The 15497-nt window shown below is 31.6% G+C and overlaps 7 protein-coding genes across 7 annotated transcripts; 4 read left to right on the top strand and 3 right to left on the bottom strand.

Moving 5' to 3' along the window:
- Window positions 1-181: 181 nt before the first annotated feature.
- On the top strand, window positions 182-3151 carry PFK1 (6-phosphofructokinase subunit alpha; the record flags this gene model as incomplete). The annotated part of the gene is made up of 1 exon (XM_004178874.1): window positions 182-3151. The coding sequence occupies one exon, from the start codon at window positions 182-184 to the stop codon at window positions 3149-3151; it is 2970 nt and encodes a 989-aa protein (XP_004178922.1).
- An 806-nt stretch (window positions 3152-3957) lies between these two features.
- PEX21 (Pex21p) lies at window positions 3958-4728 on the top strand (the record flags this gene model as incomplete). The annotated part of the gene is made up of 1 exon (XM_004178873.1): window positions 3958-4728. One exon carries the CDS (start codon window positions 3958-3960, stop codon window positions 4726-4728), a length of 771 nt encoding a protein of 256 aa, XP_004178921.1.
- Window positions 4729-5036: 308 nt separating this feature from the next.
- Window positions 5037-7187, bottom strand: TBLA0B05740 (uncharacterized protein; the record flags this gene model as incomplete). The annotated part of the gene is made up of 1 exon (XM_004178872.1): window positions 5037-7187. The coding sequence occupies one exon, from the start codon at window positions 7185-7187 to the stop codon at window positions 5037-5039; it is 2151 nt and encodes a 716-aa protein (XP_004178920.1).
- A 490-nt stretch (window positions 7188-7677) lies between these two features.
- On the bottom strand, window positions 7678-8313 carry TBLA0B05730 (uncharacterized protein; the record flags this gene model as incomplete). The annotated part of the gene is made up of 1 exon (XM_004178871.1): window positions 7678-8313. The coding sequence occupies one exon, from the start codon at window positions 8311-8313 to the stop codon at window positions 7678-7680; it is 636 nt and encodes a 211-aa protein (XP_004178919.1).
- Window positions 8314-9159: 846 nt separating this feature from the next.
- Window positions 9160-9969, top strand: AIM36 (Aim36p; the record flags this gene model as incomplete). Its single annotated transcript, XM_004178870.1, has 1 exon — window positions 9160-9969. The coding sequence occupies one exon, from the start codon at window positions 9160-9162 to the stop codon at window positions 9967-9969; it is 810 nt and encodes a 269-aa protein (XP_004178918.1).
- Window positions 9970-11166: 1197 nt separating this feature from the next.
- Window positions 11167-13572, top strand: TBLA0B05710 (uncharacterized protein; the record flags this gene model as incomplete). Its single annotated transcript, XM_004178869.1, has 1 exon — window positions 11167-13572. The coding sequence occupies one exon, from the start codon at window positions 11167-11169 to the stop codon at window positions 13570-13572; it is 2406 nt and encodes an 801-aa protein (XP_004178917.1).
- Window positions 13573-13892: 320 nt separating this feature from the next.
- On the bottom strand, window positions 13893-15467 carry TBLA0B05700 (uncharacterized protein; the record flags this gene model as incomplete). Its single annotated transcript, XM_004178868.1, has 1 exon — window positions 13893-15467. One exon carries the CDS (start codon window positions 15465-15467, stop codon window positions 13893-13895), a length of 1575 nt encoding a protein of 524 aa, XP_004178916.1.
- Between the last annotated feature and the right edge of the window lie 30 nt (window positions 15468-15497).

Raw genomic sequence — 15497 nt, 5'->3', positions numbered from 1 at the left:
ACTTAAATCTTCTTTACTCTATAGTCTTTTTATTAGTTATNTTTTTTTTTTTTTTTTAAATTTATTGTTAATATATATTTTTAAACTGTCTTTTCCTTAGTGTTTTCATTGTGTTCTAGAAACTATATTATATTTTTTTGTCAATTAACACAAGACATTTCACTAACACACAGTTTTCAAGATGATTAGTGAAGATAATAACTGTTACGGTGTTGCATTTAGATCAATTGCAACAGTTGACCAAACTTTGTTTCAAAAAACCATTAAATTTTACCATTCCTTGGGTTTCCAAACCATTAAACATTACGACACATTCAAGAATGGTCAAAACTCCTTATTATCTAATGGTACAAGTGTTGATTCTTTGAATGAAGTTTGGTTAGAAGCTTTCAAGTTATCTGAAATTGATAACACTGGTTTCAGAGTCCCACAACAAGAAGCTACCAACAAGAACCAATCCCAAGGTGCCTTGATTAAAATTAGATATGTTTCTACTGACATGCTTCCAAGCAATTTATCTGAACAAACTTTTTCTACTACCTATTTCTCTGTCGAATTAGATTCAATTGTCAAGAAGTTTGGTGATGCTGCAAAGAAAGTTAACGATTCATTAGTTATCTTAAAGGACCCAATGAATAACATCTTATCTTTCACAAATTTCATCAACCCATTAGACAATGTTCCAACTGATGGTAAATTCTTTATGGAGGCTACTTCTGCTGAAAATTCCGATAATGAACCCGCTGAAGATAAAGCTTCTATTGCTGCTACCAACTTATTAAGACAAACTTTAAGTGGTCAAAGAAAAAAGAAAATTGCTGTTATGACATCTGGTGGTGATTCTCCAGGTATGAACGCTGCTGTTCGTGCTATTGTTAGAACTGGTATCCATTACGGTTGTGATGTCTACGCCGTTTATGAAGGTTACGAAGGTTTATTAAGAGGTGGTCAATATTTGAAGAAGATGGCTTGGGAAGATGTTAGAGGTTGGTTAAGTGAAGGTGGTACTTTGATTGGTACTGCTCGTTCCATGGATTTCAGACAAAGATGGGGTAGAAAGCAAGCCGCTGGTAACTTAATCTCTGAAGGTATCGATGCCTTGATTGTTTGTGGTGGTGATGGTTCTTTAACCGGTGCCGATTTATTTAGATCTGAATGGCCATCTTTAGTCTCTGAATTAGTTAGTGACGGTACTCTAACTGAAAAACAAGTTGAACCTTACAAGAATTTAACCATTGTTGGTTTAGTCGGTTCTATTGATAACGATATGTCTGGTACTGATTCTACCATTGGTGCTTACTCTTCATTGGAAAGAATTTGTGAAATGGTTGACTACATTGATGCTACTGCCAAATCTCATTCCAGAGCTTTCGTTGTTGAAGTTATGGGTAGACATTGTGGTTGGTTAGCTTTAATGGCCGGTATTGCTACAGGTGCTGATTACATCTTCATTCCAGAAAGAGCTGTTTCTCATCAAAACTGGCAATTAGAATTACAAGAAGTTTGTAAGAGACATAAGTCTAAAGGTAGAAGAAATATTACTGTTATTGTTGCCGAAGGTGCTTTGGATGATGAATTAAACCCAATCACCGCCGATATGGTTAAAGATGCTTTGGTTGAATTAGGTTTGGATACTAGATGCACGATTTTAGGTCATGTCCAAAGAGGTGGTACCGCTGTTGCTCATGACAGATGGTTAGCCACTTTACAAGGTGTTGATGCTGTTAAGGCTGTCTTGGAAAATACTCCAGAAACTCCATCTCCATTGATTGGTATTTTGGAAAATAAGATCATCAGAATGCCTTTGGTTGAATCTGTCAAATTGACTGGTGCTGTTGCTGAAGCTATCGAAAACAAAGATTTCGACAAGGCTATTTCTTTAAGAGATACTGAATTCATTGAATTATATGAAAACTTCTTATCTACCACTATTAAGGATGATGGTACTGAATTATTACCAGTTACTGAAAGATTAAACGTTGGTATTGTTCATGTCGGTGCTCCATCTGCTGCCTTAAACGCTGCTACTCGTTCTGCTGCCTTATACTGTTTATCTCACGGTCACAAACCATATGCTATCTTAAACGGGTTTGCAGGTTTGATCCAAACAGGTAAAGTTAAAGAATTAAATTGGTTAGATGTCGAAAACTGGCATAACATGGGTGGTTCCGAAATTGGTACCAACAGATGTGTTGCTGCTGAAGATTTAGGTACTATTGCTTACTACTTCCAAAAGAACAAATTAGACGGTTTAATTATCTTAGGTGGTTTTGAAGGTTTCAAATCTTTGAAACAATTACGTGATGGTAGAGCTGAATACCCAATCTTTAACATCCCAATGGCTTTAATTCCATCTACAATTTCAAACAACGTCCCAGGTACTGAATATTCCTTGGGTGTTGATACTTGTTTGAATGCTTTAGTCAAATACACTGATGATATTAAGCAATCTGCTTCTGCTACTAGAAGAAGAGTTTTCGTTATTGAAGTCCACGGTGGTCACTCTGGTTACATTGCCACTTATATTGGTTTAGTATCTGGTGCTGTCTCTGTTTACACTCCAGAAACTCAAATCAACTTGGCTTCTATTAGAGAAGATTTAGACTTATTGACTGAAAACTTCAGCCATGACCAAGGTGAAAACCGTAACGGTAAGATCTTGATCAGAAATGAAGAAGCTTCTTCAGTTTACTCTACTGATTTGATTGGTGATATTATTGCTGAACAATCTAAGGGCAAATTCGGTGTTAGAACTGCTATCCCAGGTCATGTTCAACAAGGGGGTTCTCCATCTTCTAAGGATCGTGTTGTTGCTTCCAGATATGCCGTCAAGTGTGTCAAATTCTTGGAAGAATGGAACAAGAGAAACCAATTACGTGGTGAAAACGTTGACTCTAAGGTTTTGAGATTTACTTTTAACTCACAAGGCGAAAAGGTTCCAACTGTCATTCACGAAGACGAATCAGCTGCCGTTATCTGTGTCAACGGCTCTAAAGTCACTTTCAAACCAATTACTGACTTATGGGATAAAGAAACTAATGTTGAACTAAGAAAGGGTGAAAAGGTTCACTGGACTGAATACACTCAAATCTCTGAAATGTTATCCGGTAGATCCAGATTAAGAGCAGAAATTGCTGCTGAATCCCAATAGATGAATTTAATAAAATAAAATATTTTACAGTCGGTTTTTTTACTGTTTTTTTTTATTTTTTTTTTGAGTTACCGTTAAATGAGAACACTTTTATTGGACGAATTTTGTAGAGTTGAATTTATCAATCAGCATATTATTTTTACCTCTATTTTGTGAAATCAATATCTGTTACAGTAATTGAAAAACCTTATAGAATTTTTTTTATTTTTCATGATCTTCTCTAATAACGGTTAATATATAAAGAACCTTTAGAGAATAATAAGAATTATCCTAGTTTTCTTTAGTTCTTTTTTTTCCCAACTCATTCTATCTATTCAAAATCTATTCCAACTTTTTATTCTTTGGCTTTCTTTCTGTTACGAGACTCTTACTATTAACGAAATACCTTTTTTTTTGTTCTAATTTGTTTTTTTGTTACATTTAACTAATTTTGCTTAAAAAAGAAATATAAATTATTACAAATTTTGTACGATATACGATACATATATTTATATACTACTTATTATATAATTACAAATGACTTATTTGTTTTTAATAACACTATATTATTGATTAACTTTGCCTAGTTATTTTTAAGACTATATATATAACCTTCAAAGTTCGACTCATAGTTCTTACGCGAACCGGAAATCTTCGATGAGCTTTTAATATCAGTAAATGTAAATCAATTAATTGAGTAATATTTTTATACAAAATTAAAAGTTAATACCAGTGTTGAAAATTCAGATAGAAAAATTTTGACCATAGCTCAATTTACTTTCTAATATAGATAATAACTACATATTCAAGATTAATATACTACTAAGATGAATTCATCATGCAATGATAATATCAACACGGTAAACCTTTTCAACAGTAAACTACGAAACCCTTTGACTTTGAATGAAGGCATAAAAAATACTAATTCACAAGCTTATCTGTCATACAACCCAATTGAATCTAAATTTCTTCATAACACAGACTATTTAGAAAAGAATCCTCAATTAGATAACCATCGACCAAAAGAAATAAACGCTGTTCCAATTCAAAGACAACATTTTGAACCACATTCAGCAACTAATGAGTCCAACAATGCGGATTTAAGCTCTCAATGGATTCAAGAATTTTCTAATATAAAAGTTAAAGATCCATTAGAGTTTGATGACTCTTACAAGAAGCTTTATGCTCAATATGAGAATTCTCAGAGAAGTTCCAACACAATGGTACTACAAAACAAAAAGGATTGTCAATTATACCGGAACATAAATAAGCAAAATTTTCACCATCATATGGTTTCAAAATTAGGCTATTCTAATACTAATAGTCAATTAGACCAGCAATTTAATAACCAGTTTAAATTAGTAGAATCACAATTAGCTAATGATTTAAAATTAAATTCTTCCTCAAGAATTGATAAAAAACCAGAACTAAGTGCTAGTGATAAAGAATTTCAACAAATTGCAACTGAAATTACAGGTTCGCTTATGAATTATACTGAAGAAGATATTTCCTTTGAAACAAAAAAAATTAGAGAATTCAAAATTTATGTCTTTAATGCAAAGTATAAGCGATGGAACAGTTGTATTTCCATCAACTGATCTTCCCACAAATAATGGAAAGAATGATATATTTTCTGTATCCCCAAAGCCCTAGAATTTTAAAAATTAATTTCCTAACGATCGTAATGAACTGGATATGAAAATATACTACACTGTAATTTATAATTATTGTGTGCTATACTTACTTATAAATAACCATATACTCTTTTAATGTCCGAATATATATTCTATTTTTATTTGTAACTCTTAAATGCAAAATTTATTAATTTATTATATAGTGTCATAAAAATAGGTCTCTCTATATACGATACTATTTTAGTAAATGCAATATATTATAATTTTCAATGCTAAAAGTCAACCATCTCAATAACTTTTTTCTTTCTTCTTCTCATCAACTCTTGTCCTTCTAGCTCTGAATTTTTTACAATATGTTTATGAAGATCATTACCTTCAGTTTCATTAGAAGTGTGTAATTCTTCATTGGCAGGCTGTAGTTTTTCATCAGTAGATTTGGTAGGAAATTTAAGATCTGAATTATGAACTATTAAACTTAAATGATCGATTGGCTTTAATTCATTTAATATGTTATGGTCACTTGAATCTTCGGATTGTGAAATTAAGCCAGTTGTGTCGTTACTATTTGGCTTAGATAAGCCTGATTTAACGCCACTTACAATTCTCCATATAGAGCCCGTAACAGTATTAGACTTGCTTTCATCTCGCTGCTTTGAAATATTTAAATTATTTTCGTTTTGGACATTATCAAAGTATTGGTCAAAAGACGGATCATTTGAGACTGTCATTTTTAGATCGTTTGCAAATCTTGAAGGAGGTATGCTATCCATGGTTTTAATGGGGTTGTTTTCATTATTAGTACTAGTATTTGGAATGGGATTCAGAGTTTCATTGATATTTGCAATAGGAGTTGCTGAAGCACCTCTTGAAGGAACAGGTGAATTAGAAGTTGAAGTATCATCCCAATCTAGAGATTTTTGTAATTCTTTTTGCATTCTCTGATCGAATTGATAAAACATGCTAAATGGTTTACTCCACATGGAAGTTTTTTCTGTATTATTTGATGCTGTAGGTTTGACATTATTACCTGAAAATTTTTGTTCAGTTTGCAGGGAAGGTGGTGTTGGTATATTGTGAAAATCTGCCGTTGATTTTATTTTTGAAGGAGTTTCTTGAGCATGAAGAGATAAATGATCAACGTTTATTGGTGCTATGCTATTAGTATTAGATGAATTATGGTTCATATCAATATTATTATTTCCTCCAGAAGAAATAAATCTACCAACGGAAACTCTTTTGTTCTCAGTAGAACCATTGATGTTGAAATTGATGCCATTAGTATTATTCGAGTCTTCTATAAAACTCAATGGTTTCTTATTAGAGTTCTGGCTTTCATCTGATTCTGGTATTGATGGATGAGTATGTGAAATCTGAGGTTGAAGTTGAGTAGGTGTAGGTGTCAGTGAAAAATTAGAAAATGTTGAATTTAGATTTTGAATCGGACTATTGATATGCTTACTAACTTTCAGTTTTAGCTCATTTAACTCATTTGATTTTTTCAAATATAATTGGTTTTCCATATGAATCTGCTTTTTTAAATCTTCAATTCGATGCTTTGATTCCATCAACTCTATCTCCTTTGAAGCTAAGTTTTGTAACAAAACACTAATATCTAATGGATTAATTTCACCAGCAGCAGAATTTATACTAGTATCTCTTGAATGTGTTCTTGTATGCATCATGAGAGAATCATCATAGGTTAAGTTTCCCGTCAAGGTTGAATTAATAGTTCCAATTGGAACAGTGTGGCTAAGGTTTGGATTGTTGCTATTTTTATTAGATATTCTAGAATCTGTATTTGAAAAAGAAATATTATCATCATTTGATTCGATAACTGCTACTGGTTTAATCAGTGATTTTCTCTTATTAATAGTTCCTGATCGTGAAGCTCTATGAGGTATACTATTTAGATTTGCAGATTGTAAATCTTTTTCTTTTAAAGGATGATCATCATCCGATATTCTAACTGGTGTTAATAATTGATGTTGTTGACCTTGGGATGTCGTTCTGTGTGTTGTTGATGAATTTGAACCCAACGATGAACCTGATACATTATGACTATGATTTACGCGAATTTGCTGTTTTGATTGGTCTAGTTTATTAGACAGCAGAGGCGACATGCCATTTCTATTTGCAGGCGATACTGATTTCTTTTCCCCTGCATCAGAGTCTATTTCAGTATGATGCACATGTTTTGTATCCTTCGATATGACTGAATCTAAGAAATTAGAAGAACTGGTATCTACCTGTAGATTTTTGTCACCTTTTGATATGAACTCATCGAATAAGGAGGCCCCTAAAGATGGAGAATTTTTATTGGTTTCCTGCTTGGCATGGCCCTCTTCACCATGATCCGTCTCATAACTTGTAGTATTTTGCGGTAATGGGGTTTGATGCTTATTTATATTATCTTGTACTTCCATCCTTGCCTAACGATAGCTGACCTATCTGTTGTAAACTTGATGCAGATCTCATACTATAGATCTAATCCTTTAAATATAATTTTTAGGAATATTTGCATTCATTTCAATACTTCAACTGAATAAATCGGCCGAAAATGGAAATGCAGTATTTCCATGGAAATTCCGGAAACATACACCCAAAAATAGACATTAACGACACAAAACATTCTCAAAAAATAATTTCCTTCATACTTAATAATAAGAAATAAATTAATTTCATAACTATGCAAATATCTTACAAATTATATTATTTTCTTATTTTGTATATAAACCATCAATTGGGTCATAATTTAATTCTTCTTCTATTATTTAGGCTAACATTGGATGATATATTCGGTATATTTGAGGAACACTGTCTGTGAAATATTCTACATTTAGAATTCCAAAAAAAAAGAAAAATAAGGAAAAAAATAAATTATATATATATATATATATATATATATGCTACAGGCTAAGAACCGGTTATACCTCTACCAATCTCATTAAAATATTGTTTTCTAACTGTTGCGATGATATCTTCTAAACCTAGATTTTCTCGAGTCATGCAACTCAACATTCTATAATAGCTTGTTTTCTTTTCTAATTCTGATAATTCATCCAAGTCAATCATATACGGATTGATAGCAAACTCATAAAAATATTTCATGGCTGAGTTTTTATCATAAAAGAAATACGGAGTATTCCAATAATTCTCATTGTAAATAAATGTATTGATGTTTAAAGTCAATTGATTCCACAAAAGTTGATTTGACCCAGGATTGATACGCTTCATCTCTGTTAGAAACTTCAGTTTAACTAATTGGTTTACATTTGTTGTACGCGATATTATATTGAGAATGCTTGTTATTAAACCAAATAATAATGTAAAGGCTGAAGAAAATACAATAACAATCTTGACAGTATAAAGGCTAGTCTCTGAATAATTATGATTTATTCGAGCCTTATTGTAGCAAATACCAGCAACTATATTAAATAGTGTAAGTATAATTGTGAGTTGGAAATACCAGGTATGTGAATATTCATACACAATATATGTGAAGCGATTTCTAAAAATGGGCTTCGGAGTTCCACTAATTTCGTTATTCATATCTTTTCAATTGCTACTTTATTCAAAAAATTTTTTATTCAATATTCTCAATGTCTTCAATTTTTCAAAGATAAACTAAGTTACAGATTAAATTATATACTATTTAACCAATGATCTCTTGCTCTTAGATATTTTTTGGTTCCATTGTAAATTTCAAATTGCCTGCTGAAATATTTCAAAAGGGAACAGAGCCCTGCTACGCTATTTTCTGAGTCACGACAAACTCCGATTAGGGGAACATTATATTTTGAATAATAATACCTCGTGAAGATCAATTGGCAATAGAGCCGAGACATATGTTTAACATCAAGTGATAATTTAACCACATACATAAGATCTTAAATTAGATTAGGTTAAAATTTCCTTTTTTTTTTTTATCAAGTCATTGAAATAAACCTAATCTCCCCAGTGATGGATTTCAATATCCCAGAGACAACACCAGTTATAAACAACACTTTATAAGCATAACTGCTTATTTAATAACTATTTTATAATATTTATTATTAGATAAAGTATTTTTTTCGACAATTAAATATTAGCAGCTACTATAAATATTCATATTGTCTATACATATTTTACATAATGTTTGAGGTGAAGAGGCATCTGATTGTGAACAAAATTAAATTATGAAGAAAACATAATGCTTTCTATACATTTAAGATATATTCTGTCAAAATTATTATTTCTTGTATGCTTTTTTTTATTTTGTAATCTTTTAAATATCAAACCTGTTAGAGAAAGTACGGAGAGCGATGAAAACTTAACATCATAATATTTTTAACATTAAAGTAATACAAAGTATCTTAAAACTAAAGAAAACCGATCGGAAAAATATATCAATCGAAAATGCTAGGTAGAACAATATTTAGTAAGGCATTACAACTTAATAAATCCTCCGTCAGTCTGGCGAAAGGATCAAGAAACTGCAATGTATTTACTAACCCCTTATTTTTGAACCGTTCACATAAATTTCAAAGTTTCAAGAGATATTCTACAAGCAAAAATACCAACAAGAAATCCATAATTGATGATAATACAGTAGTGGATCGTTTCCTTTTCTTGAAGATAATGTTTGTAGGGGTTGTTGGAACAGGAATCTTTATGGCAACAGTTAAAACATTAAACAAGAAACCAAAAACATCTTACTCAGAACAGGAATATGCAAATGTTGTTGGTGGTTTAAGACGTAAAATAGCAGTATTCCCCAATAATGAAGTGAATGTTCATTTTATTGTTGCATCTGATGGTAATACCGCAAAGATTGATAAGAGTTTTATTAAAGTGATTCCCTTAGAAGTTGCCGAATCCATTAGGAAGGATGAAAATAACAAATATCAAGCTTTACTACAGGAATATTATGAGAAATACAATGATGATACTTCAAAATATTTTGAAAATTTACCCGTAGGTATGATGGCTAGTTTATTGGGACAATACTTAAAAAATAATAGTAAACCAGGCGATAACATAGCTCTTATTGGTTACCCATTGACTATTAAAGAAGCAAACATATTTGAAAATGATGTTGTTGAAATATCTAAATTGGTTGTTTCACAAAAATATCTAGAAGATCTGGATGCCAATGACTTAACAGCACAAAGAATATTTGATTTGGTATCGTATTATGACACTGTGGGGAAAGTTGATATGGTTTAATAAATACATGCATACTCTACATCTTAAGTATTATTTGAATTCTTGTATATTTAATTTTTTTACTATTCCAATTGGTCGAAAATATTATTTTATCTAATGATAAAGAGATAGAAAAATAGATTTGATCTACAAATGATTATATATAACTGTTTTATCTTATTCTTAAAAGATATATATAACAGAAAAAAACTGGTAAGAATCTCTTAAAAGTAAAATATTGTCCTTATAATTTTAATTTCGAAGTAGAGGGCGAAGAGCCTTTGTTTAGTATATATATATATCGATAAGACATTTTTGAATAATACCTACTCATACCTCGATGAAAATTCAGATAGTATACATAGTATGTTTGTGTTGATTTGCCTTAAGTTTCTTTATATTTTTCAAGATTTGATGTTTACAATCTAAAAAAATAAAAATTAAAAATATTTACATAATATCAACAGTGAAATATAAATCTTAAAGATAAGACACTCTGGATGTATGAATTTCTCAAGCTCTAGGTCAATGAAAATATTTACAAAAAAAATATTTTGAGTAGAGCCAATGTCAAACTAAACAGAACCTAGTTATACTTCTTAAGGGGTGATATTCTTCATACTAACAGTGCAAATAGAGAATTATTTAAAGAGTTGTAAATACAATTACTGGCAGAGTAATTACTAAAATTATTAGAATTATATTTTGTTTAAAAGACATTTTTTTTAAAAGTAGTTAATTTTCAGTTTTTTAAAAAAAGGTATATATAAGGAGTGTAAGTTATCAAATATGTTCTTAATTTTTCTATTGCTATCACTATTTTACATGTCACAAATACTATTTCTACAATTAGCGTCGTGACGCGTTCGCGTTCCCAAATTTCGAACAATGAAATTCGCTGCGTTGTTCTGGAAAGAAAATGAAATAATAAATAATGAAATTATAGACACGGTAGTGAAAAATTATTTAAAGACTTAATCATATTTAATAATTGGTGCATTATTCAGACATACCGACTGACTTTCAATTGCTCGCCGCCCTTCCGCTGAACATACTTACCCTTTCCACTCTCCTCTACTTCACACAGAAATTATCACCATTTCTTTTCTATTTAAGAATATAAAACCTTTTGATAGTAAAGAGAATTTTTGTAAAGATATAAAAGTCCTGTTCAAAGCAATTATACACTTTTATCTATATATTTACATATATTGAAAAATGGGTGTCAAAGGTAAATCCTCTCATCATTCAAATGAGAAAGCTGCCACTTCAAATACTGATGTCGACCCAGTTATTCCATTTCAAATAGAAAAAGGTCCTTTAAGACCATATGTTGTAACTGAACCATCAAAAGAATTGGCTTCTTTACGTACTTTAACATCTGTAAAGGAAATTATAATGGTTGCATTTTTGACAATTTTTGCTATTTCGATTAGATTTAAGGATTTGAAATGGCCAAATGCTGTTATCTTCGATGAAGTCCATTTTGGTGGATTTGCTGCTAATTATATTAATAGAAAATACTTTTTCGATGTTCACCCACCTTTTGCTAAGATGCTTTTTGCTTGGGTTGGTGCCTTAGCTGGTTTCAAAGGTCAATTCCATTTTGATACCATTGGTCTTAAATATTTACCAGATGTTCCATATGTCTTCATGAGAGGCTTTTCAGCTACTTGTGGTTTATTAACCATTCTATTCATGTATTTAACTTTACGTGCCTCTGGTGTTAGAATGCTAATTGCATTAATTTGTACAATGTGCTTTACTGTTGAAAATTCTTTCGTTACGATCTCCAGATATATTTTACTAGATGCCCCATTAATTGTTTTTATTGCAGCTACAGCCTATTCCTATAAGAAATATGAATTATACCCAACTCACTCCTGGAGATCTTACAAATACCTATTAGCTTGTGGTCTTGCTTTGGGTATGGCTGCTTCGTCCAAATGGGTAGGTCTTTTCACTTTCGCTTGGATTGGTTTATTATGTGTCTGGAAATTATGGTTCTATATTGGTGATTTACAAAGATCTGTATGTTCTACAACTAAAGTTGCATTCATGAAATTTGGATGTTTATTGATTGTTCCATTCTTATTTTACATGATGACTTTCTATATTCACTTTAAAACTCTTATTTACGATGGCTCTGGTACTGCGTTCTTATCTTCTGCTACTAGAACAACATTCATTGATAACACTATCCCAAAGAATATGATTGCTAACGTTGGTTATGGTTCTGTCATTACACTTTTGCACGCTGGCACTAGAGGTGGTTACTTACATTCTCATCCTCATGATTATGAAACTGGTTCAAAGCAACAACAAATTACATTATATAGCCATTTGGATGATAACAATAAATGGGTCATTGAATCTAATGATGAACCATTTGTTAGTTTCAAAACTTTTGAGAACATTTCTGATGGTGCCTCAATTAGATTAAACCATATTTCAACTCATCATAGATTACATTCTCATGATCACCCAGCTCCAGTTTCAGAACATTCTTCATGGCAAAAGGAAGTTTCAGGTTACGGTTACCAAGGTTTCTCCGGTGATTTAAACGATGCCTGGATTGTTGAAATTGACAAGGACGAATCAGCTTCAGGTGATGCTCAAAAATACGTTAGAGCCTTAGAAACTAAATTCAGATTAAGACACGCTATGACTGGTTGTTATTTATTCTCTCATGAAGTTAAGTTACCAAAATGGGGTTTTGAACAACAAGAAGTTTCTTGTGCCTATTCAGGTAAAAAATCTTTAACTTTATGGTATATTGAAGGTAATGAAAACCCAGTTCTCCCAGAAGATGCTGAAAGAATTTCTTATAAGAAGCCTTCTTTCTTTAAGAAATTTTTGGAAAGTAATTACATGATGTGGGAAGTTAATAAGGCGTTGACTGAACCTCATTATTATCAATCTTTACCAAGCTCATGGCCACTTTTGAGTCGTGGTATTAGTTACTGGGGTGATCACAATAGAATTGTCTATTTGTTAGGTAATGCTATTTTATGGTGGTCTAGTTCATTATTTACTGTTCTCTTCACCTTGACCATTGTTGTTGAATTAATTGTTTGGCAATTAGGCAAACCTATCTTACAAGATTCTCATGTCATCAATTTCCACGTTCAAGTTATCCATTACTTACTAGGTTACGCTTTGCATTTTATTCCATCTTTCTTAATGGGTCGTCAAATGTTCTTACATCACTATTTACCAGCTTATTACTTCGCTATTTTGGCTTTTGGCCATGCTTTAGACATCATTGTTACTTATATCTTAAAGAAGAGAAAGAATGCTGGGTTAATGTTTACATTAGTCTTTTTCCTCAGCTGCTTGTACTTCTTCAATGAACATTCTCCAATTATCTATGGTACTCCATGGACTAAAGAAATGTGCCAAAAGAGCAAATGGTTATCTACATGGGATTACAATTGTGATGAAATGCTAGATAATTTAGCTGATTATGAAGGGATTGATACCCAAGTTAGTGGTGTTAATTTCCATAGTCAAAACACAATGGATGCTAATGTCGTAGATGTTCATGAATTCCAAAAAGGTGCCGAAAATGATGAACGGCACGTCTTGGATGAATCTATGGAAGAAGCTAAAGAATTGATTTGATCCATTTGGTTCGTTATCCTTGTCAATTTTTTATATATTTTCATTCCCATCTTTTTAATTAAAATGTGTAGATTATTATGTTGCCATTTGCACACACTAAAAACGTTATATACTCATTAAGTATATTATATATCAATAAGATATCCAAAGAAACAGAATATTTATTCTTACACCATTTAAGAAAGTGAAAAATTAATTATATCAAAAATTTAATTCGAACTTCTTAAACTTGTTTATTTTATGCGAACTTTTCCAATGAATCTATAAAAATATAAAGCACATATTTACGAAGAAATTTATAGAATTATGATAGACAGTGCCTATGAATTGGAAATGTAACCATACTTATTACTAGTCCGCTTTGAATCCACATACTTTTTTATAATTAATAGTATCGACACAACTCCAGCAATTAGTGCCGATATCGACATATACCAAAAAGTGGAATCATAGCATAATTCACCTTTTTTACATACTGTATCGTTTAATAAAGTATTAGAAGAAATATTTTTAGATAGCATTGAAGTATAAAGCCTGACGGTAAGTAAGCCACCCATTGTAATTAATGCCCAGAACATACTATAGTTTTTTGTACCAAAGCTGTCAGCAATTATTACTGGGAAAGTCCCAAACATCATTCCAAAAGCATAACCGAACAATGAAGATGTAAAGGATAAATGGAAGGATAATAGGTGGATAAAACTATTCATATCATGCGAAGCAGCTTGTAATTGTTTTGGGTCTTCGTATATTAATTTTAGACATGCAACAAACATAATAATACATGATATTACAACATTCCACATCCTTTGAGAATTAAATAATTTAACAAATATATCAGATAATGGCCCAGCTGTTAATCTTCCAAAAAACGACAATAAGGATATCATAGAAACTTGGACAGATTGAACATGCTTAATTTTATCTGAGATTAGTATGACATCACTTTCTTCTAATACTGCAAATTGTGTCTGAGTTATTGTTCCGACAGAATAAATATACATCTGACCCATACCTTGAAGAATATTGAGCACAATGAAAAAACCGATAAATTCATAAGATTTTAATCCTTCGAGTATGCTTTTACTATTTTGATCTTCGAAATTTAAACCAAAATTTCCGTCAATTGTTTGTTCTACAGCATTTTCATTCCCATCTTCTTCATTTTTTTTTGAACCACGTAGTAAAGTAGCAGAATTAATATCTTCGTAATTGTTCGATGATACACCTAAAGTACTTGCAGATGAAGCTCTTAAATGGGAATTTTGTGCAGCATTTGATGTTCTGATAGGTGAAATAGTGGGTCTTACATCAAATGGAACTGGCTCCAACTTCATGAACAAAAACCCCAAGATTAGCAAAAAAGGGCAAATTATTCCCATAAACCTAAACATAATTTTCAAATCATCCTTAAAGAAGGTAGTACAAATTGCTGCAAATAACATACCAGAAAGTGCATACATGGAAACTGGAAATGCAACAGCAGTACCCCTATTGTTAGCAAAATTGACATTACAACATTTTAGAGCGGCATAATAGCCTGAAACAGCACCATAACCCAATAGTGATAATGCAAAAGCTATAAGACTAGAAGATGCTTTCTCCTTATAATATATGACCTGTAATATATAGTATGCAGAACCAATACATATCGCACCTATTAGACACGATAAATTAGGGCTTCGATCCACGATCTGACCTGCAACGCAGCCCAGAAGTGAACTGCCAAAACTCAAATAAAACGCTAGGTTACTTGCTTCTGATGATGGAATATGACATTTTTCTATCAATTGTGGAGCGTATAACGAATACATATAAAGACTACCAGCACCTAGTGCAACAGCATTAGACGCCAAAAAACTTGGGATTTTACGCGACTGGAGAATATGAGCCATTGCATAAATTAATATTAATCTTACAGTTAT

Source organism: Henningerozyma blattae, chromosome 2 (assembly GCF_000315915.1).
Source record: "Henningerozyma blattae CBS 6284 chromosome 2, complete genome".
NCBI classification, from domain to species: domain Eukaryota; kingdom Fungi; phylum Ascomycota; class Saccharomycetes; order Saccharomycetales; family Saccharomycetaceae; genus Henningerozyma; species Henningerozyma blattae.
The sequence above is the reverse complement of the archived record's forward strand: the minus strand, read 5'-3'. Positions and strand labels throughout refer to the sequence as shown.